This window comes from Staurois parvus, unplaced genomic scaffold, assembly GCF_062004578.1.
Source record: "Staurois parvus isolate SC_StPar_1 unplaced genomic scaffold, SC_StPar_1.0 ptg000034l, whole genome shotgun sequence".
In the NCBI taxonomy this organism is placed as follows: domain Eukaryota; kingdom Metazoa; phylum Chordata; class Amphibia; order Anura; family Ranidae; genus Staurois; species Staurois parvus.
In genome coordinates, this window is record NW_028317830.1 from 1,197,194 (window position 1) to 1,221,284 (window position 24,091).

At 45.1% G+C, this 24,091-nt stretch overlaps 1 protein-coding gene across 1 annotated transcript in view; it reads left to right on the forward strand.

The window, feature by feature from the left end:
- Positions 1-21,940, forward strand: part of LOC149470667 (uromodulin-like) — a 55,809-nt gene extending 33,869 nt beyond the window's left edge. Inside the window, exons 11-18 of the mRNA XM_089661613.1 lie at positions 2,359-2,567; positions 4,937-5,100; positions 8,630-8,872; positions 11,016-11,178; positions 13,991-14,084; positions 15,624-15,644; positions 18,129-18,152; positions 21,482-21,940. Coding sequence (XP_089517739.1) covers positions 2,359-2,567; positions 4,937-5,100; positions 8,630-8,872; positions 11,016-11,178; positions 13,991-14,084; positions 15,624-15,644; positions 18,129-18,152; positions 21,482-21,543 — 980 coding nt within the window. The 3' untranslated portion in view covers positions 21,544-21,940. The remainder of the gene's footprint in view (positions 1-2,358; positions 2,568-4,936; positions 5,101-8,629; positions 8,873-11,015; positions 11,179-13,990; positions 14,085-15,623; positions 15,645-18,128; positions 18,153-21,481) is intronic.
- Positions 21,941-24,091: the final 2,151 nt, after the last annotated feature.

Consider the following 24,091-nt stretch of genomic DNA (forward strand, 5'->3'; position numbering starts at 1 on the left):
ATACAAGAATTCGAGGAGACACCCCAGATTTTACATTTCCTAGCTGAAGTCGTCTAACATTCCATGTACTAATAACAAACCAGTGGAAGTTTGACCCCAACCAAAACGTTTTATTTTAGCTTTGGATTTACTCAAGATTAGCAAACATGTCAGTTGTGTTTTTATCGCTGCTCGTGACACCACTGGGGAGTAGAGATGAGAGAATTTCTGGAAAGTTCCATCAGTTGTTTTTTGTATAAAGTTTTTATAAAATGTACAAACCAAGAACTCTCATTGAAGTCAGTAATTCAGTAATCCAGTCTTCAGAAAGGTTGTATTACAGAGAGGTACATGATGAAAGTTAGGCAGAATAGGTTGGGAAGCTCCTAGTGGTTCCATTAGATGGGATGATGAGGACAAAACACAGTCTGAGCCATGCCCTTTAATTTAGGTTATACCAGGGGTTCCTAGATAAAAGAGGGGTGCCTGGGGGGACTGCCAGTCAAGCTAAGGAACGGTGCAACCTAATGGGGATAGCAGTCAATATAAGGAAGGGTGGGGACCTGATAGGACTAGAAATCAGTCTAAGGAAGGGTGGAACCTGGTGAGGCTGGCAGTTAATCAAAGGAAGGGTGGGAGCCTAGTGGGACCAGAAATCAGTCTAAAGAAAGGTGGAACCTGATTGGGCTGCCAGTCAATCTAAGGAAAGGTGGGGACCTGATAGGACTAGAAATCAGTCTAAGGAATGATGGAACCTTATGGGGATAGCAGTCAATCTAAGGAAAGGTGGGGGCCTGGAGAGGCTGGCAGTCAATCTAAGGAAGGGTGGGGACCTGATAGGACCAGAAATCAATCTAAGGAATGATGGAACCTTATGGGGATAGCAGTCAATCTAAGGAAGGGTGGGGACCTGATAGGACTAGAAATGAGTCTAAGGAAGGGTGGAACCTGGTGAGGCTGGCAGTTAATCAAAGAAAGGGTAGGAGCCTAGTGGGACTAGAAATCAGTCTAAAGAAGGGTGGAAGCTGGTTGGGCTGTCAGTCAATCTAAGAAAAGGTGGAGACCTGATGTGACTGGCAATCAATCTAAGGAAGAGTGGAACCTGGTGGGATTGGCAATCAATCTAAGGAACAGTTCAATCTGATGAGACTGGTAGTTAATCTAAGGAAGGGTGGAACATGGTGGGACTGGCAGTCAGTCTAAGGAAGGGTGGAACATGGTGGAACTGGCAGTCAGTCTAAGGAAGGGTGGAACATGGTGGGACTGGCAGTCAATCTAAGGAAGGGTGGGAGCCTAGTGGGACCAGAAATCAGTCTAAAGAAAGGTGGAACCTGATTGGGCTGCCAGTCAATCTAAGGAAAGGTGGGGACCTGATAGGACTAGAAATCAGTCTAAGGAATGATGGAACCTTATGGGGATAGCAGTCAATCTAAGGAAAGGTGGGGGCCTGGAGAGGCTGGCAGTCAATCTAAGGAAGGGTGGGGACCTGATAGGACCAGAAATCAATCTAAGGAATGATGGAACCTTATGGGGATAGCAGTCAATCTAAGGAAGGGTGGACCCTGGAGAGGCTGGCAGTCAATCTAAGGAAGGGTGGGGACCTGATAGGACCAGAAATCAGTCTAAGGAATGATGGAACCTTATGGGGATAGCAGTCAATCTAAGGAAGGGTGGGGACCTGATAGGACTAGAAATGAGTCTAAGGAAGGGTGGAACCTGGTGAGGCTGGCAGTTAATCAAAGAAAGGGTAGGAGCCTAGTGGGACTAGAAATCAGTCTAAAGAAGGGTGGAACCTGGTTGGGCTGTCAGTCAATCTAAGAAAAGGTGGAGACCTGATGTGACTGGCAATCAATCTAAGGAAGAGTGGAACCTGGTGGGACTGGCAATCAATCTAAGGAACAGTTCAATCTGATGAGACTGGTAGTTAATCTAAGGAAGGGTGGAACATGGTGGGACTGGCAGTCAGTCTAAGGAAGGGTGGAACATGGTGGGACTGGCAGTCAGTCTAAGGAAGGGTGAAACTCGATGGGTCTGGCAGTTATTATTAGGAAAGCTGGAACCTGGTGGAACTGGCAATCAGTCTAAGGAACAGTCCAATCTGGTGGGACTGGTAGTTAATCTAAGGAAATGTGGAAACTGGAGGGAATGGTAGTTATTCTATGGAAGGGTGGAGCCTGACCCATCTGGGGGCCGGACATTATCCTGTAGCAGACCAGATTACCTCACATTTTCAATCTTTGTAGCTCCTCCTTCATAACCCCAAAACCCCTTTTCCATTTAGTTATGGTGTCATGGGAATCCTTCATGTTGGTTGTCATTTTTGGAATACCTGATGGGGCCCCTGAAAGATAATAAAACATATTCTTCTTCCATTGAAAGCGTTGTCACAGGTGGTTCCTGACCTGACCTGCGGCCTGTTTGAGATGAACGCCACCTTCCACAAATGTCAGTTCAATGATGTGAACATTTACTTCAATGACAGTCATGTGAAGGATAAAACCTGCCTGACATTCCAGGACAATCCCATGGAAAATACCTTCTCAATCCTCTCCCCCCTACAAGTCACCAAATGTGGGGACCTGACCTATGTAAGTGTTCTCCCATGCTGCTCCTATTATTGTTTTGGTGTTAGGGCGCCCCCTGCCCCCCGAGGCTGCACACACACCTATAGGCTGCAGTAAGCCAATTCATGTGAAAACATGGCCTTGTGTGCCCTGTGCCGTGAGCCGTGTGCCGTGAGCCGTGTGCCGTGTGCCGTGTGCCATGGAGCTATTCATCCAGGGTGGCCCCCTCATCATAAAAGCACAGCAACTGGCAATGCACATTCCACAGAACACTACAGGACACATGCTGTGCTCCCATTCTGCAGAACACTACAGGACACATGCTGTGCTCCCATTCTACAGAACACTACAGGACACATGCTGTGCTCCCATTCTGCAGAACACTACAGGACACATGCTGTGCTCCCATTCCACTGAACACTACAGGACACATGCTGTGCTCCCATTCTACAGAACACTACAGGACACATGCTGTGCTCCCATTCCACTGAACACTATAGGACACATGCTGTGCTCCCATCCTACAGAACACTACAGGACACATGCTGTGCTCCCATTCCACTGAACACTATAGGACACATGCTGTGCTCCCATCCTACAGAACACTACAGGACACATGCTGTGCTCCTATTCTACAGAACACTACAGGACACATGCTGTGCTCCCATTCTGCAGAACACTACAGGACACATGCTGTGCTCCCATTCTGCAGAACACTACAGGACACATGCTGTGCTCCCATTCTGCAGAACACTGCAGGGCACATGCTGTGCTCCCATTCTGCAGAACAGTACAGGACACATGCTGTGCTCCCATCCTGCAGAACACTACAGGACACATGCTGTGCTCCCATCCTACAGAACACTACAGGACACATGCTGTGCTCCCATTCTACAGAACACTACAGGACACATGCTGTGCTCCCATTCTACAGAACACTACAGGACACATGCTGTGCTCCCATTCCACTGAACACTATAGGACACATGCTGTGCTCCCATCCTACAGAACACTACAGGACACATGCTGTGCTCCTATTCTACAGAACACTACAGGACACATGCTGTGCTCCCATTCTACAGAACACTACAGGACACATGCTGTGCTCCCATTCTGCAGAACACTACAGGACACATGCTGTGCTCCCATTCTGCAGAACACTGCAGGGCACATGCTGTGCTCCCATTCTGCAGAACAGTACAGGACACATGCTGTGCTCCCATTCTGCAGAACAGTACAGGACACATGCTGTGCTCCCATCCTACAGAACACTACAGGACACATGCTGTGCTCCCATCCTACAGAACACTACAGGACACATGCTGTGCTCCCATTCTGCAGAACACTACAGGACACATGCTGTGCTCCCATCCTACAGAACACTACAGGACACATGCTGTGCATCCATTCCACTGAACACTACAGGACACATGCTGTGCTCCCATTCTGCAGAACACTACAGGACACATGCTGTGCTCCCATTCCACTGAACACTATAGGACACATGCTGTGCTCCCATTCCACTGAACACTACAGGACACATGCTGTGCATCCATTCCACTGAACACTACAGGACACATGCTGTGCTCCCATTCTGCAGAACACTACAGGACACATGCTGTGCTCCCATTCCACTGAACACTACAGGACACATGCTGTGCTCCCATTCTGCAGTACATTCTGCAGGATCAGCTACTTGTCTAAGTCGAGACCAAAATCGGAAGTGGCAAAATCCTTGTTGCTTCCAGTTTCTGATGTCACACAGTGGGAGATACATCAGTTCCTCTCATTGTGTCCCAGAAACTAGATGGCGCGGGTCGCATGTGAAAGCCTAGTAAAGGCGGTTGCGGTGGGACAGAGGTGGTGGGACCCTCTTCCTCCACCTGTAAAGTAATCCAGTGTCTTCTTAGCCACCAGGATTACCTTCAAGGGAATCAATGGTCCTAAAAAAATGATATCTCCGTCATCACTGCAGCTGACCAAAATCTCACCCTTCCAATCCAGCGGTGTACCGGTACGGCCCTGGATGGTAAGCGGTTAAAATGGTGGGTGAGGGACCCGTCCTGTGGTGGCTCTAGAGGTGGACGAGGCTGGGAAAGCAGATGACGAGCTGGTAGAGATGTAAGAATTTGATCCAGTTCACATGTCTCATGGAACACATTTTTGAACATGAAATTGCGCCATTGTTCAAAAAACACAAAAAATGTATACACAAAAACAAAACAAAAAAATCCCTTTAGACGGGTGTGAAAAGTGAAATCCCATAGTTCAAGTTTGCCGGTGTTTGTTTGGCATTTGTGTGGCGGCTGTGGATGGTGACGGGAGAGGAGGATATAGATGCCGGCACTATCTATTATTCTAATTATTATTATCTTTTGTTTGTTTCTATAAAGGAAAAAAACAATAGTCATGTGACGTATAAGACTTTCATCAACATTACTGTGGAGCAACCCGGGGCAATAATCATACGGAAGAACACCCTGAACATCACCCTGCTGTGTGCCTATAAGTTGGATATGATAGCCAGTCTGAACATCGCTCTGCATCCCATCCTCAGGTAAAAAAATATCAAAAACACCAAAATCGTGAGTCTAAGGTGAATGGAAAATGTCTAGATATAAAAGAGATGTGAGTGCTCTAAAAAATCAATAAAAGCCGCTATGCACAAAGGTAACCAAAAACCCTTAATAAAAACAATATAAGATAGGTGCAGCGCTAAAAGTAATGAATAAACCTAATAAAACAAGTGTGTTTCCACAATTCCAGTTCACAAACAGTTCAAAGAAGTGATTATAGTGCTCTTTAAGGTGCTTGTTTCCTGGAAACCGGTGTCTGTGCAATAATGATAGAGAATGCGCACTCACCAGACGCGCATATATAATGCATCTGTATCAGTAACTCCAAAGAACATCAAGCCAGGAATAGGGATGTCTTCCCTCTAAGGGATGGATGGTCATCAAAGGGATCCCAAGGTTCTTAAATGGTGATCCACATCAACCAGAGTTCCCCCCCAAGGGGTTAAATGAGTGCTGCTCCCTGGATGAGAGATCCCCTCTCTGGACTGAAGATGGCTGGGTGTCTGAAAATTAAAACTCCCCCAGGGAGGTAAATCAGGGACATACCCAGAGTGTAGTAATATTAGAGAAGAATTTTATTCCAGCAGAAATTAAAACGGTGCATCAGGGTACAAAGCATAACAGCAAGTGTGCAGGACTAACCATCCAAGTTCTAAGATGGCCGCCGGAGCTCCACGTTGCTCTGGCGGCGTGACGTCATGGCGTGATGTGGCTCCTCCTGCTGGAATAAAATTCTGATGTAAAGGGGCACTCTGATGGGCACACCTGATGTAAAGGGGCACTCTGATGGGCACACCTGATGTGATGGGGACACCTGATGTAAAGGGGCACTCTGATGGCACACCTGATGTGATGGGGATACCTGATGTAAAGGGGCACTCTGATGGGCACACCTGATGTGATGGGGACACCTGATATAAAGGGGCACTCTGATGGGCACACCTGATGTGATGGGGACACCTGATGTAAAGGGGCACTCTGATGGCACACCTGATGGGATGAAGACACCTGATGTAAAGGGGCACTCTGATGGGCACACCTGATGTGATGGGGACACCTGATATAAAGGGGCACTCTGATGGGCACACCTGATGTGATGGGGACATCTGATGTAAAGGGGCACTCTGATGGCACACCTGATGTGATGGGGACATCTGATGTAAAGGGGCACTCTGATGGGCACACCTGATGTGATGGGGACACCTGATGTAAAGGGGCACTCTGATGGGCACACCTGATGTGATGGGGACACCTGATGTAAAGGGGCACTCTGATGGCACACCTGATGTGATGGGGATACCTGATGTAAAGGGGCACTCTGATGGGCACACCTGATGTGATGGGGACACCTGATATAAAGGGGCACTCTGATGGGCACACCTGATGTGATGGGGACACCTGATGTAAAGGGGCACTCTGATGGCACACCTGATGGGATGAAGACACCTGATGTAAAGGGGCACTCTGATGGGCACACCTGATGTGATGGGGACACCTGATATAAAGGGGCACTCTGATGGGCACACCTGATGTGATGGGGACATCTGATGTAAAGGGGCACTCTGATGGGCACACCTGATGTGATGGGGACACCTGATGTAAAGGGGCACTCTGATGGGCACACCTGATGTGATGGGGACACCTGATGTAAAGGGGCACTCTGATGGCACACCTGATGTGATGGGGATACCTGATGTAAAAGGGGCATGCTGATGGGCACACCTGATGTGATGGGGACACCTGATATAAAGGGGCACTCTGATGGGCACACCTGATGTGATGGGGACACCTGATATAAAGGGGCACTCTGATGGGCACACCTGATGTGATGGGGACATCTGATGTAAAGGGGCACTCTGATGGGCACACCTGATGTGATGGGGACACCTGATATAAAGGGGCACTCTGATGGGCACACCTGATGTGATGGGGACACCTGATGTAAAGGGGCACTCTGATGGGCACACCTGATGTGATGGGGACACCTGATGTAAAGGGGCACTCTGATGGCACACCTGATGTGATGGGGATACCTGATGTAAAGGGGCACTCTGATGGGCACACCTGATGTGATGGGGACACCTGATATAAAGGGGCACTCTGATGGGTACACCTGATGTAACGGGGCACTCTGATGGGCACACCTGATGTAATGGGGACATCTGATGTAAAGGGGCACTCTGATGGGCACACCTGATGTGATGGGGACACCTGATGTAAAGGGGCACTCTGATGAGCACACCTGATGTGATGGGAACACCTGATGTAAAGGGGCACTCTGATGGCACACCTGATGTGATGGGGACACCTGATATAAAGGGGCACTCTGATGGGCACACCTGATGTGATGGGGACACCTGATATAAAGGGGCACTCTGATGGGCACACCTGATGGGATGGGGACACCTGATATAAAGGGGCACTCTGATGGGCGCACCTGATGTGATGGGGACACCTGATATAAAGGGGCACTCTGATGGGCACACCTGATGTGATGGGGACATCTGATGTAAAGGGGCACTCTGATGGGCACACCTGATGTGATGGGGACACCTGATGTAAAGGGGCACTCTGATGGGCACACCTGATGTGATGGGGACATCTGATGTAAAGGGGCACTCTGATGGGCACACCTGATGTGATGGGGACACCTGATCTAAAGGGGCACTCTGATGGGCACACCTGATGTGATGGGGACATCTGATGTAAAGGGGCACTCTGATGGGCACACCTGATGTGATGGGGACACCTGATCTAAAGGGGCACTCTGATGGGCACACCTGATGTGATGGGGACACCTGATGTAAAAGGGGCATGCTGATGGGCACACCTGATGTGATGGGGACACCTGATATAAAGGGGCACTCTGATGGGCACACCTGATGTGATGGGGACACCTGATATAAAGGGGCACTCTGATGGCACACCTGATGTGATGGGGACACCTGATATAAAGGGGCACTCTGATGGCGCACCTCATGCGATGGGGATACTTGATGTAAAGTTGCACTCTAATGATGACACCTACTGTAAGGGGGCACACTGATGGGCACACCCTATTTGGACCTTGGCCAGAAGAAAGTTTTAGTGACCGGACCTCCTTGAATCTTCGTTCAGTACCCCTGGTCTAGATTTCTTTCGACTATTTCCTCTTGTGTTTTATGCTGAGCAGTAGTAAAATAGCGGATTATAGACACTGGATGGAGCTGAGGAGTGTAGGAAGTACAGAGAGATACTAGACACCTAATTCCTAGAAGATGCCAATCATTGGAGCGCCCTTTGCCTTCTTCTAGGTAGACTTGCACCCAATGAAGGGACTCACTGAGCAGAGAGTGGGACTGTCAGTTGAGCCCATGTACTGCTTTCTTGTCTGTAACTAGGACTACGCCTTTCTAATTTCCCTCCATCTATCTTCACCATTTGGTACCTCTTCACCTTTTAGCTGCCATTGAGGTTATTAGGATTGTACGTTTCATTTATTTCATGTTTATTTTTCTCTTTGAAATGCAGCTCTATAACTATCACCGTTTGGGGGACCGGACAGTTCGAGGTCATCATGGCTCTATACCAAGATAGCGGCTACACAACTCCATACACAGGCACCTCCGTCACCCTGTCTACAGACGATTACTTGTATGTCGGAGTCTTCGTTAATGGAGGCACATCGAATTTTGTTCTGGTGATGAAGAACTGCTACGCCACCCCAAGGAATGATATAAAAGACTCCGTGAAATACGACCTCATCCAGGACAGGTACATTTAGATGTAATGAGATCCACCTACTGAGGCCTGGTATTTCCTTCCCGATGACCAGGAGTGATGGACGGGGGCTCGGTAAACCAAACTTGGCTCACTCCCATAAAACATGGGCAGCAGACTGGGACCCCCATAACAGATGAAAAAGGAGGAAAATATTGGAATCGTGGGTGCAGAGATCTTTCTACCAGTTTCCAGAGACAATAGAATCTGCTGGATGGTTCATTCCACCTGTGTCCAGCCAGAACCAAAGTCCCAGATCTGTTAGGCCTTTCCCTTTAACTGCTTCCCGACCTCCCTATAGCAGATATACTGCTACAGGGCGGCACGGGTGCACAACATCACACATATATATATATATATACACACACGTGATTTTGCATTCCTGGGTAGGGGGCGTGCGAGGTGAGCGCACACCCTACCCGCGCCACCATTCGCAGCCATGGCTGTCAATCACTGGGTCCCGGCTGGTGATTACTTGCCAGCACCCGGTGATTACCGAGGATCTCCGACGGGGAGGAGGACTGTTTTGTTTACTCCTCCCTGTCAGCTCGGGCACACAGCACAGCACAGCTATCCAGAGCAGTGTGATTACAGTGAAGCACACAGATCCCGCCCCCTAGTAAAACACTCCCTACCAGGCGTGGACTGACAACTCATGGGGCCCCCGGGCAATAGGGGATCATGGGGCCCCTGTGTCCTTGCCCAAACTCAAAAAAGCCTATGAAAAAGGTACCAGGGGCATCTCATGGGGCCCCCTTCTGACTCTGGGCCCTCGGGCAGTGCCCGAGTTTCCAAATGGTCAGCCCGCCCCTGCTCCCTACATACAGTTAACGCTTTGATCTCCCCCCCATGTTAACCCCTTCCTGCCCAGTGCCACTAGTACAGTGTCGGGGGTTTTTATTAGCATTGATCACTGTATTGGTGTCACTGGGGTGTCAGTGACACCAAGTCAGTTCCCCCCCAGTATTAGAACGCCCACCGCAGTCCCGCTATAAGTTGCTGATCACCGCCATTACTAGTAAAAATGAAAAAAAAAAAAAAGAAAAATCCCCGTATCTTTCCCGTCAGTTGTAAACTCTATAACTTTCACGCAAACCAATTAATTTACACACATTGGGATATTTTTTTAGCAAAGACACGGAGCAGGAGACATTTTGGCCTAAACTTTTGACAAATTTAATTTTTACTTTTCTTTACAGGACACGTTTAATAGCAAAACGTCCAAAATATTGTTTTTTTCTCAAAATTGTTGGCCTTTTTTTTTTTCATAGCGCAAACAATAAAAAACGCACAGGCAATCAAATACCACCAAAAGAAAGCTCAATTAGTGGGACAAAAAAGATGTAAAGTTTCTTTGTGTGCAGCGTTGCATGATTGCGCAATTGTCAGTTAAAGTAACGCAGCGCCTTAACGCAAACCGCTTCTGTAACCGCTTCCTGACCGCCCTATAGAAATACTGCTACAGGGCGGCACGGGTGTGCAAAATCGCATATATATATATACACAGGGGCGGACTGACAACTCATGGGGCCCCCGGGCAATAGGGGATCATGGGGCCCCTGTGTCCTTGCCCAAACTCAAAAAAGCCTATGAAAAAGGTACCAGGGGCATCTCATGGGGCCCCCTACTGACCCCGGGCCCTTGGGCAGTGCCCGAGTTTCCAAATGGTCAGTCCACCCCTGTATATACATGATTTACGATCCCGTTGTTTTCACGCCCTTCCCAGATAGCGCCAGAAATGTATGACGAAATTTGATTTTTTTTATTTTTTTACTGAACATGTTTAAAAGCAGAAAGTAAAAAATATTTTTTTTCTCAAAATTGTTGGCCTTTTTTTTATAGCGCTAAAAATAAAAAACGCAGAGGTGATCAAATACCACCAAAAGAAAGCTCAATTCATGGGGGGGAAAAAGGGTGTAAATTTCGTTTGGGTGCAGTGTTGCATGACTGCGCAATTGTCAGTTAAAGTAAAGCAGTGCCGTAACACAAAAAACAGCCTGGTTAGGAGGGGGGGAAGCCTCTGGAGGGAAAGCCATCATGTACATTGTTAGTTTTCTGAATAAAGTTTTTTTTCTTGCAATGTGTATACGATGATCATCTCTAAACTGTCCTTTTATCTCCTTTCTATTTTCTGTAGCTGTGCTAACCTGCAAGACGGAACTGTCACTGTTATAAAGAATGGAGAGTCCAGAGAAGGCCAGTTCTCGGTGCAGATGTTCAAGTTTGTTGGAAACTACGAGGAAGTGTTCCTGCACTGCGCTGTGAGCCTCTGCGACTCCTCCACTGGAGACTGCAAACCCGTAAGTCGGCTCCCAGCGATAAAATGGCAGTTAGAGCAGATAAAGAGGCTGGCCGAGTCCCATCACTAGGATGCCTGCAGCAATGAGGCACACACTCAGAATGATGGCCTCCTCCCCACATTGGTGGCTTTTGTTGTCTATGTAGTGGACGTGAGCACAACAAAAACATTTCCTTCGTTCCATTTCCGATCGATTCGTAAAATTTAGTTTTGTTGCGTTCATAACCAAATTTGTTTTGTTTAATTTTGTTTATCCTTTTTTTTTGACCAGATTCAATTTTTTTCCAATGTATTTGAAGTATTAGAATCAAATTCAAATCGAAAATATCAAATTGATCCAAATTTGTTGTGAAGAATAGTTGGTTCTCTTCTATTCAAAATTGAGTTTTGGAAGTTGGTTATATTCTTTTTATACTATACTATTCTATTTTTTTTCTATTCTATTATTTTCTATTATATTCTATTTTTTCTATTCGATTTTATTTGAATTGTTTCCTTTCTATTCTATTCTTCCCAAAATAAAAAGTTTTGGAAGATGGCTATATTCTTTCTATTGTATTCTATTCTAATCTTATTATTTTTGGTTCTATTATATTCCTTTATTTTCTATTCTATTTTAGTCTATTTTATTATTTAAAATAGACTAAAATAGAAATGTCCCCCTTTGTAATGTACAGCGCTGAGCAAACTGTTGGCGCTTTATAAATACTGTATAATAATATATTAATTATTTATTTTCCACTCTATTCTTTTTTATTCTTTTATTCTCTGTTCTATTCTGTTCTTTTCTATTCTATTCTGTTTTTTTCTGATCTATTCTTTTTGAAATTCCACTTTCAGAAGATGGCTATATTCTAATACACACAGAGGAGTTGGTTTACTAAAACTGGAGAACTCAGAATCTGGTGCAGCTGTGCATGGGAGCCAATCGGCTTCTAACATCAGCTTGTTCCATTAAGCTTTAGCAATAAAACCTGGAAGCTGATTGGTTTCTATTATTATTATTATTCAGGATTTATATAATGCCAACAGTTTGCTCAGCACTTTACAACATGAGGGCAAACAGTACATTTACAATACAATTTCATACAGGAGGGATCAGAGGGCCCGGCTCTTTAAAGCTTACAAACTAAAGGTTCAAGTGATGAAAAAAGGTAATAACTGTGGGGGATGGGCTGATGGGGAAAATACATGTACAGTTGTTAAGTAGAGGAAGGATAGGCTGCTCTGAAGAGAACATTTTCAGAGATCTCCTAAAAGTGGACAGAGTAGGAGATAGTTGGACAGTTTGGGGTAGGCAATTCCATAGGATGGGAGAGGTCAGGTGCTGATGTTGGATGAGGAGACCTGGCTCACCATTATTATTCCAATTCATCCCAAAGGTGTTCAGTAGATGTGAGGTCAGGGTCAGGGTTCTGTAAAGGACACTCAAGTTCTTCCACACCAAACTGGTCAAACTATGTCTTTATGGAGCTGGATACACTCTTCTAGGAAGGATTTCCACAAAATTTAAAGGGTGTGGGTGGAAATTGGTGCCCATTCGTGAGGTCAGGTACTGATGAGATGGATGAGGAGACCTGGCTCACCATTATTATTCCAATTAATCTCAAAAGTGTTCAGCAGAGTTGAGGTCAAGGCTCAGTACAGAGCATGCAAATGCCTCCACACCAAACTGGTCAAACCATGTCTTTATGGAGCCAGATATACTCTTCTGGGAAGGCTTTACATAAGATTTTGGAGGGTGTCTGTGGAAATTGGTGCCCATTCGTGAGGTCAGGTACTGATGAGATTGATGAGAAGACCTGGCTCACCATTCGTATTCCAATTCATCCCAAAGGTGTTCAGTGGATTTGAGGTCAAGGTCAGGGCTCTTTACAGGACACTCGAGTACCTCCACACCAAACTGGTCAAACCATGTCTTTATGGAGCTGGATACACTCTTCTAGGAAGGATTTCCACAAGATTTTAAAGGGTGTCGGTAGAAATTGGTGTCCATTCGTGAGGTCAGGTACTGATGAGATGGATGAGAAGACCCGGCTCACCATTATTATTCCAATTCATCCCAAAGGTGTTCAGCAGAGTTGAGGTCAGGGTTCTGTACAGAGCACACACGTTCCTCCACACCAAACTGGTCATCCATGTCTTTTTGGAGATGCATACGCTCTTCTGGGAAAGCTTTACAAAGGATTTTGGAGGGTGTCGGTGGAAGTTGGTGCCCATTTGCGAGGTCAGGTACTGATGTTGAATTAGAAGACCTGGCTCACCATTCTTATTCCAATTCATCAAAAAGGTGTTCAGTAAAGTTGAAATCAGGGCTCTGTATAGGACATGTAAGTTTCTCCACACCAAACTGGTCACCCATGTCTTTATGGAGCTGGCTTTGCACAGGGGGCAGTCATGGGGAACAGAAAAGGGTCTTCACCAAACTGTTACCACAAGTCTGGAAGAGCTCAATTGTCTCCAAAGTCTTTGTATGATATAGAATTAATGACATACAGATATAGCATTGCCTTCTTAGAAGGTATTTATACATCCCCACAAAAGGAGCTCAGTCTCTGCTTATGGGTAAGTGGGTGGTGCCATGTAAACCATCCATGATTTGCATGAATCCACTAATGTACCCACAGATGTATATGGCTATAGAGTGCACGACATTTCCCAGTAACCTTCTACACATATGAAAGTGATAAGACGAGGACCTGTGCTCCGTCCGGTCAGCTCTGTGAATGCTGTAATGACTTCATATGGAACATCGTATACTGATGACCCCGTGTCGCCCGTCCCGCAATGTTTAATGACCGTGTTTGTTTTAGGACTGCCCCAAGTCGAAGAGTCGAAGTGATGGAACTAGAACTGCTACAAGTTTTGATGGTACTCTGTCGATTGGACCAATCAGTCGATCAGGAGGTAAACTTGTGATTGGATACTTGCATTAATGGTATACTTGATGATTTTTATTTTTTTCGCTGGAATATGCTCCAAATGATCCCATAGAACCACAACTCCTTCTAGAACAGGTTTTATACCAGGATAAGAGGTCTTGGAGGTTGTCGTATATCTCCTGGACATCACCGCTTCTCTACAATGTAAAATAGATGAGGGCATAGACCAATCAGTGAGCAGGAAGGGACAGGAAGTATAGTTTAACCCTTATCACTGAAACTTTGTCCCTGACCTGATCATATTGAATCTATTTAAAAATAAAATGTCGCCTTAAGTCAGTAGTGTATTTAGGTTTTGTGCTGCCCTAGGCAACACAAAAATTGTCTGCCCCCATAGACATCGATCAACACCAACCCCCCTTACTCCTCCCACAGAGAAAGCCTGACATTGACCAACAACACCCCTGCCGCCACCTAGGAGAACCCTCCACCTCCCCCCGCGGTGATAGAGAAAAAGATACTCATCTTCATAGCTCCGGACATCCCCAGGAACAAGAGTAAGGCTCTACATACACCATCAAGCAGGACGCAGCCTCTCTCCGATCCTAACTGGTTCCTATGGCACATGTGTCCCTTCTTTCATCCCCTCTTCTGGGGGGAGGTGCTGCCCCCTGAAAAATGCCGCCCTAGGCTGGGGCCTTGTTTGCCTTGTGGTAAATACGCCCCTGCCTTAAGCGTTAATCCGGCCAGAGATGGAGTTATTTTCTTTCCTGCAACCATGAGTTGTAGGAAAGAAAATGGTTTGATTCCCCCATCAACACAATCCAGTGTGATGCCCAATCTCTCCCGCGGACCCATTGTGTTCTCTCGGCAGGAGGGCTAGGCAAGTCCTCCCACCAGGAGGACACAGTGCTTACTAACAGCTGCCATAAAAGCCTCTATCAATAATCACAGGTAAAACCCGACAGTCTGGTTGTACCCAAGTTAATCGATCAATCAACTTGGGCACATTCAGCCTGTCCATACATGGCTTGAATCTCAGCTGGTCCCTGCTGAACTGGCTGAGATTTGAACCGTCTTTGGTCGACTTTGGACACGGTAGGTCGCAGAGGGCAAAGGGGCACTGGCATACCTGAAGTTGGCCAGCATGGCTCGGGCACAGATCAAGAAGAGAGGAGTCATTTTTCACATGAATAGCAAGAGTGTGTAAGTCCTACGATAACCATCCCATATAAAACATCGGTTTTAGTGCTACTTTACCTTTTCCTATAGTTTAACCCGAATCACTGGAACTTTATCCCTGACCTATTCCTATTCAAACCATTTATAAACAAATTGTCACTTTAAGTGTTCTGGCCAGAGAAAGGACAAGAGAATGAAAATTGTTAGGGAAGGGTTAAAGTTGGGGGGCCATGAGGGCCTACAGTGAATGTCACGTTTGTTTCGATCCCAAGTACCCAGCCCCACATTTTAGACATCCAGAATGGACATACAAGTAACAATGAAGCATGTCAACGTTTGTGTTTAAATGAAATAATTTGATACAATTTGTTCTGTTTTGCAGGTCAGATTCTCACCACGCCCAGTAAGTGTTTTATTCTTCTCTCAGATCACAATGGTGGAAGTCCTGTGGATGATTTCATACCTGTACTATGTATTGTGATGCTCATATCACTGATTGGTTGCTCTTGGCTCATATTATGTATGGCGATGAGGAAACCATCTAAGAATCCGTACACTTTTGTCCTTTTTTTGTCCCTCTAGAGAAGTTCCTTTATATGGAATATTCTTGGGGATAGTGTGATCTGTACCGATATAAAGACTCACGTACCTTGCAGAGACCTCGTGAAACCTCATGAAACCCCCAACCCCAGGTTGCTCTAATAAGCCAATGTCTACAAGATCCTGGATCTGAACACGTAGCCAACTTTTCTCTGCCCCTGCCAATTGGTTGATGAAGATTGCCTTTCATACATATGAGCCAATAAGACGTAAGAGGCAGGAATGAACAGCCATGAGCTCTGAACCACAGTCACACGTCATCATTTATAACAAAACTCGGATACTCTGCAAGGTATGAGAGATACATTGAGGTCCAAGGAGCTATCTGGGTAAAATGGGATGATGTCCCTTGTGCCAGATAAACAGTATCAGTCCTCTCTCTTAGTGTTCCTGAAACATTCTATATGTAACAACCTCCTCGTTAGCTTGATATAGTTGAAGTCAATTTCGTTTTTGGCTTCCCTGTAGTAGGGGAACAGCGCTCAGTTGCTTTTGGCTGTTGTGGGCTTTGCTGGCTCAGGTGCAACTACTTCCCCCTGCATGGGCAGTACAGTGGCAAATTGGTTAGCAGTTCTGCCTGGCAGTACTAAGGTCATAGGTTCAAATCCCACCCATAGCACCACCTGCCTGGAGTTTGCATGTTCTCCCTGTGCCTGCGTGGGTTTCCTCCCACACTCCAAAGACATGCTGGTAGGTTAATTGGCTCCTGTCTAAATTTCCCCTTGTATGTGTATGTATGAATGTGAGTTAGGGACTTTAGATTGTAGGCTCCTCGGGGGCGGGGACTGATGTGAATGTACAATATATATGTAAAGTGCTGCATTCACAGCTTTATATAAGTACCTGAATTAAATAAATAAAATTGCAGTTATGGAATATAGTGGGTGGGAGAGGTAGACCCTTCCCTGAGCATTCATATGACCTAATCCAATCACTGGTTAGGTGAATGACCAGCAGGGGGCTGGGGGGAGTATAAATAGTCTGGGACCTAGAGCAGCACTCTCTTGTTCCTGGGGGAACAAAATCCAGGCCCCTGGGCTGTTGGCTGCAGGACAACAGAAATCCTGTTTGAGGTCCCAGCTCCATCCACAGCTCAGGGACCCTCATCAAAAGCATTCTGAGGTGTTACGGAAGATCCAGGTCGGAGGCATCCAGTACAGAGGCTGGCTGGTAGTACAGAAAGGATAGAGTACCCAGGGGGCAGTGAGTACGAGCCGCAAGGATCCTAGAGACTGTCCTTGACACCTTTGGGAGAGCTCATTGCAGTTTTTGTGACTCAGGTTATGCCTCTGTTAAGGGTCTCCTGCATTGTAATTCCAAATTCAAGAGGGCGGTTACACCCTAAAGAAGCAGATTAGGTAGCAGTGTCCTCTATGGTATTTCTTGGTTTTGGGGTATCCCAAGGCTCACCCCATCCAAGGTAAACCAGCAAACAAACTGCAAAAAGACACGCATGGCCTGTTTTCTTATTTGACTACTTTGTGCCTGGTTGCCATGGAATGGAACTTGGGGTCAAACATCCAGCCCAGTCCAGGCGTGGGGGGCTGTTCTAAATACATAAGAATTCCCTTTTTTTTCTTTTATGGGCGGGGGGGGCATCTAAAAGTGCAGATACTTTATAGCCATTGACAATGGTGGTAGGTTTGTCTAGTAATGAGCAGACATTATTACATAGTTATATAGTTACATACAGGGGCGGACTGACAAGTCATGGGGCCCCCAGGCGGTAAGAGATCATGGGTCCCCTGTGTCCTCGCCCACACTCAAACAACACCCAAAAAAGCCTCTCATGGAGCCCCCTACTGACCCCGGGCTCTCGGGCAGTGCCCAAGTGCCCAAATGGTCAGTCCACCCCTGGTTACATAGTTAGTCTGGCTGAAAAAGTCCATCTAGTTCAACCATAAAAGGGAAAAAAACAATTTGAAGCCTATACCCAGAGGAAGGCAAAAAAAACCCAGCAATGCACGATCCAATCTCCTCCTGCAGGGAAAAAATTCCTTCCCGATCCCTCGAGAGGCAATCAGATATTCCCGGGATCCACTTTTTTTCTTTTATGAGGGGCCCCCAAAAGTGCAGATACTTGGTAGTCATTGTCAATGGTGGTGGGCTGGTCTAGTAATGAGCAGACAAGTAATTTCTTGACTGAATCATAGAGCCAGCCTTACTCCCGTCATTGAAAACGTGATGAGTTGGACTGATCGATGGAGTACTGATAAATACTCATGCTTTTAAAGATTGCAAACAATACAATTTATACACCACTGACATTTGTTTTTATTCTCTACAGAATCCGGTTCTTCCACCATCACGGGTAAGTTTCATATTTTTTTTTAATTGTTATTATATATAAGGATGAGAGGAATGAACAAATGCTTTGTTATTTAGGCTAAATGCATTGAATTCCTGATGATGCTTCCATAAAGGTCCTTGTGCAGACACTTCCTCTTACAGGGTGACAACTGTCTCCAAATTGTGCTCCTGAGTTGTCACCGTCACAAGAAATTCGGAGGTAGAATTTGGTGTACGTGAGATAATCAGTGAAAAGCAGGTGATCGGTTATTATCATGATAGTCCCTAGCGAGGTGCTCAGTAGGAATGAGATTTGGCCAATGTTGAATTTGGCTTTTTGGCAAACAGGTAAACTAAATAGGGTGCACGTCAGACCAGGGGCTGACTGACAATTTATGGGGCCCCCGGGCAATAGGGGATCATGGGGCCTCTGTGTCCTTGCCCAAACTCAAAAAAGCCTATGAAAAAGGTACCAGGGGCATCTCATGGGGCCCCCTACTGACGCCGGGCCCTCGGGCAGTACCCGAGTTTCCAAATGGTCAGTCCGCCCCTGCGTCAGACCATAGAGCCCAACCTCCGATTGAAGAGGGAAGTTGGACATTTAGAACCGATGATAAATGTGACAGCTTTCTGCTCAGGGCTGCTGGTCACCGGGAAGACAGCAGTCGCCAACGTCCTAGCAACCAGAGGCACAGCAACCTTAAAGTGATTGTAAAGGGTTTTTTTGTAAAATAACAAACATGTCTATACTTACCTGCTCTGTGTAATGGTTTTTCACAGAGCAGCCCAGATCCTCCTCTTCTCGGGTCCCCCATCGGCTCTCCTGGCTCCTCCTGTCTGTCGGGTGCCCCCACAGCAAGCAGCTTGCTATGGGGGCACCGACTGTTCCCTGTGTCCATTCACACACAGAGCTGCTGCTTATCCCCACCCCCCTCTCTCCTCATTGGCTGACTGGCTGTGATTGACAGTCATTACGTTTAAATATAAGGAAGCAAACCTTACTTGATTGTATCTATGGAAAAAAGACATAAAACGGGGAGATTTACTAAAAGATGTGCACTCAGAATCTGGGGCAGCTGTGCATGGCAGCCAATCAGCTTCTACCTCCAGCTTGTTCAATTAGGCTTTGACAATAAAACCTGGAAGCTGATTGGTTTCTATGCAGAGCTGCCAGATTCTATGTGCTCCAGTTTAAGTAAATCTCCCCCAAAGGAGGAAGTTATAATCAATTTGAGGTTTATTTACTAAACCTGGAGAGTGCAAAATCCGGCTCACTTCTCCATGGCAACCAATCAGCTTCCAGGTTTTATTGCCGAAGCTCAATTGAACAAGCTGAGGTTAGAAGCTGATTGGTTTCTATGCAGAAGTGAGACGGATTTTGCACTCTCCAGCTTTAGTAAATAAACCCCTTTGCATTTATATAAGAACAGCATGAATACAAAAGGAAAAAAACAAAATACCACAATGTGACCACTAGGTGGGGCTAAAACTAAAAACAAAGTATATCCTATGAACATCAGCTCCATCTAGTGGCCCTAGTGAGGTATTTTCCTGATTTACTCTATTCTGTAACAATGAATAACATCTAACCTGAAGAGAGGAAGAGATTAGCGCCTCGTAAGATCCAGCTTTGCTTGCAGTCACTTTTGCAGGATAAATAGCTCTGATTTTTTTTTTTCAATGAATACACCCCTTGTCTCCTATGATGTGTAAAAGAACACGAGGTGTGAAAGAGTGAAAGAGGAAAAAAAGAAAAAAAGAGAGAAAAGTGTCAGGAAGCTGGGTCACCTCAAAGCAGGGGCGGACTGACAACTCATGGGGCCCCCCGGGCAATAGGGGATCATGGGGCCCCCTGTGTCCTCACCCACACTCAAACCACACCCAAAGAAAGCCAATAAACGTACCAGGGGCATCTCATGGGGTCCCCTACTGACAGTGCCCGAGCGCCCAAATGGTCAGTCCTCCCCTGCCTCAAAGATGGCTAAGATAGAAAGAAATCCAGAATTGGGGTCAAGGTGAATCAAGTGTGATCTAACAAAGGAAATCTAAGGATTCCATTCCTCGACAATTTTTCAATGAGCCACGGTCCATTCAAATTTTTTTCTTGCTAGTAGATATAGAAATGGAAGATATCTTCCAGGACCGTGCTATTGATATTTTTGTAGCCAGCTTTATATAAAGAACACAAGGGTCCGAGAGTGTTTACGGAGGCTGGATACCTTGGATGAAGGTTTCTTTAGAAGAACATACTATTCATTTTTATATCCAAGACCTTGTAGATGAGATTATCCACCTATTCCCAACGATTTGCAACCCGAGTGCAAGACCACCAGATGTGATACATGTCCTAAGAACTTTGAATTATTATCTTTGTTTATATTTTACTACTGTATGCAAGGGCACAAGTCTGATATCTTCTTATGTCTCCATGTAACGATTAAAGGAACCACTTTATGGAGTTAAATATTGGCACTCGACCTCATGGAGATTCATCCAACATGGCGGCCAACGTAGACTAGACTCTGCCGCAGGTTGTCTTAGAAACAGAATTGGAAATTGACGTTGTCTTCCAGGTCCATGCTATTGAAATGTTTGGGGCCAGCTTTATAAAAAAAACAAAACAAGGGTCAGGTAGATAATCTCATCTCAACACTCGACCTGACCCAACACTTGTTTTGTTTTTTTTATAAAGCTGGCCCCAAACATTTCAATAGCATGGACCTGGAAGACAACGTCAATTTCCAATTCTGTTTCTAAGACAACCTGCGGCAGAGTCTAGTCTACGTTGGCCGCCATGTTGGATGAATCTCCATGAGGTCGAGTGCCAATATTTAACCTCATAAAGTGGTTCCTTTAATCGTTACATGGAGACATAAGAAGATATCAGACTTGTGCCCTTGCATACAGTAGTAAGATATAAACAATGATAATAATTCAAAGTTCTTAGGACATGTATCACATCTGGTGGTCTTGCACTCGGGTTGCAAATCGTTGGGAATAGGTGGATAATCTCATCTCAACACTCGACCCATTTCCAAAATGTTTCCACATGAGGATAAGACCACCATATGTGAAACATATCCTAAGATGTATTCATTGTTCTATTATTATTATTATTATTATTAATAACAATTAGTAGTATTATAATTATTTATAATATTAATATAAGCAAGGAAACATACCTGATACATTTTTATTTCCCCATGAGCTAATTAAATGAATAGCTTTATGTGTGTAAATATTGACACTTGACTTCACGGAGATTCATCCAACATGGCGGCCAACGTAGACTGGATTCTGCTGAAGGTTGTCTCAGAAAAGGAAGATAACATGAATGTGTTTCTTCTTCAGGCGCTCACATATTCTGGACTCTCCTCATCCCGGCTCTGATCATCCTGACACATTCTTTGTAGTCGGCACCCAGTACTCGATGTCCCAGGATGAGATGGATGGAACCATTATCGGTGTTATTTTACTTTTTTCTAAAAGGAAGGCAAAGTCCTGCAATTTGTAAAGAAATATTTCAATGCCTTTGTATAATATAATTTACTTTGATTTTATTTCTAAATTATTCCGTGCAAATTTATAGGAAATAAAATGTATTAGTCTGTTGGGTCTGCAAACTGATTCCTTACATGCTGTTTTGGACTTGGACTGAACCCATTTCAATGTTATTTTTGAAAAGTTATTTATGAAAAGTCCTATTCATTTTTGGAAACATTTCAGTTTGTTTGTATAATATGATTTACTTTGATTTTGTCTCTAAATTAGTGTTTACAAATTTATGGGAAATAAATATCTCATATTCTGTTGGGTCTGCAAATTCATTCCTTAGGTACTGTTTGTAACCCCAGCAATTACTCCATAGTCACCTGTACTTATAATGAAGGGTGTGAAAATTTAATCTTTTTTAATGATACATAAGTTCAATCAATCAGCGCTGAGCAAACCCTTTGGCGCTATATAAATACTGTATAATAATAATAATAAGTTTTATATTTATTTTATATTTTTTGTGCTCGGAGATAGGCTTTAAAGACCTGTCTGACCATGTTTCATGTTACACCCATATTTTGTAATGCCCCCTTTCATCACAATTATGGGGTCTTCATACAGTGTCCTTTTCTATTTAATTTGATTTATTTTTGGTGTGGTGGTGCAGTTGTGTCATCCATTCACAGACCTATTTACAGAGATATCGGCACAATAACCCCTTCACCTCTATTATCCAATTGTAGGTGATCTGTACATTAATTCTTTCATTGTCCTCCCTCTATGACCTGATGTGGTAATTCTAGTGCACCATTACTGCTCCATGTTTTAACCCCCTCAGTACCAGGATGTTTTTTCATTTCCATAAATTTTGAGAAGAAGAGGGGTTACCTTGGTTAAAAAAAAAGTCAACTGGGGATCACATTGGGGTGACTACTTTCCAAAAACAGGTCCTTTTGTGTGTGTGTGTGTGGGGGGGGGGGGGGGGTGGGTAATACTGTGCTGATATTTTTACTTTAACAGAAAGAGTTTCTTTTTTTTTCATTTCTGGTCTTTTTTCCCCTTGTAAAGTAAAAAAAAAAAAAAAAAAATATATATATATATTAGAGATGAGCGAATCGAAGTATCCGAAGTGGAATTCGAGTCGAATATCGGAAAAATTTCGATTCGTGCCGAATCCGAAAAACAGCCTAATTCGGACGCGCAAATCGAAATTTTTCCGAAAATGGCGGCTGACATGTGCGGCGACGGAGCGGGGATGTCGGGGAAGGCGCGCAGACAAGGCGCGCTGCCCCATAATGCATTCCTCAACGACATGTGATCGCATCAGCCAATCAGCAGCCAGCCAGCCAGCACTGTGTAATGGTCGAGGTATATATAGCGGCCATTTTGGAAATCTTCATTTGCCTGCAGTCATTGAACAGAGGCAGACCGCTCTGTACTAGGGACAGGGACAGAGTTAGGGCCACAGAAACGAGAATTGGGGACAGAGAGAAGTTACTTAGGGACAGAGAACCATTACTCAGGGACACAGACTTGTTAATGAGGGCCACAGAATCGTTATTTAGGGACAAAGAAACGCTAGTTAGGGCCACAGAATTCATACTCAGGGACAGACAGAATTGTTACTCAGTGCCAGAGAATTGTTACTTAGGGCCACAGAAACGTTATTAGGGCCACAGAATTTTTACTCAGGGACAGACAGAATTGTTACTGAGTGCCAGAGAATTGTTACTCAGGGACAGACAGAATTGTTACTGAGTGCCAGAGAATTCTTACTCAGGGACAGACAGAATTGTTACTGAGTGCCAGAGAATTGTTACTCGCACAGACACAAAATTGTTACTTGCACAGACACAGAATTGTTACTCGCGCAGACACAGAATTGTTACTCAGGGCCACAGAATTCATACTCAGGGACAGACAGAATTGTTACTGAGTGCCAGAGAATTGTTACTCAGGGACAGACAGAATTGTTACTGAGTGCCAGAGAATTGTTACTCAGGGACAGACAGAATTGTTACTGAGTGCCAGAGAATTGTTACTCAGGGACAGACAGAATTGTTACTGAGTGCCAGAGAATTGTTACTCAGGGACAGACAGAATTGTTACTGAGTGCCAGAGAATTGTTACTCGCACAGACACAAAATTGTTACTTGCACAGACACAGAATTGTTACTCGCGCAGACACAGAATTGTTACTCAGGGCCACAGAATTCATACTCAGGGACAGACAGAATTGTTACTGAGTGCCAGAGAATTGTTACTCAGGGACAGACAGAATTGTTACTGAGTGCCAGAGAATTGTTACTCAGGGACAGACAGAATTGTTACTGAGTGCCAGAGAATTGTTACTCGCACAGACACAAAATTGTTACTTGCACAGACACAGAATTGTTACTCGCACAGACACAGAATTGTTACTCAGGGCCACAGAATTCATACTCAGGGACAGACAGAATTGTTACT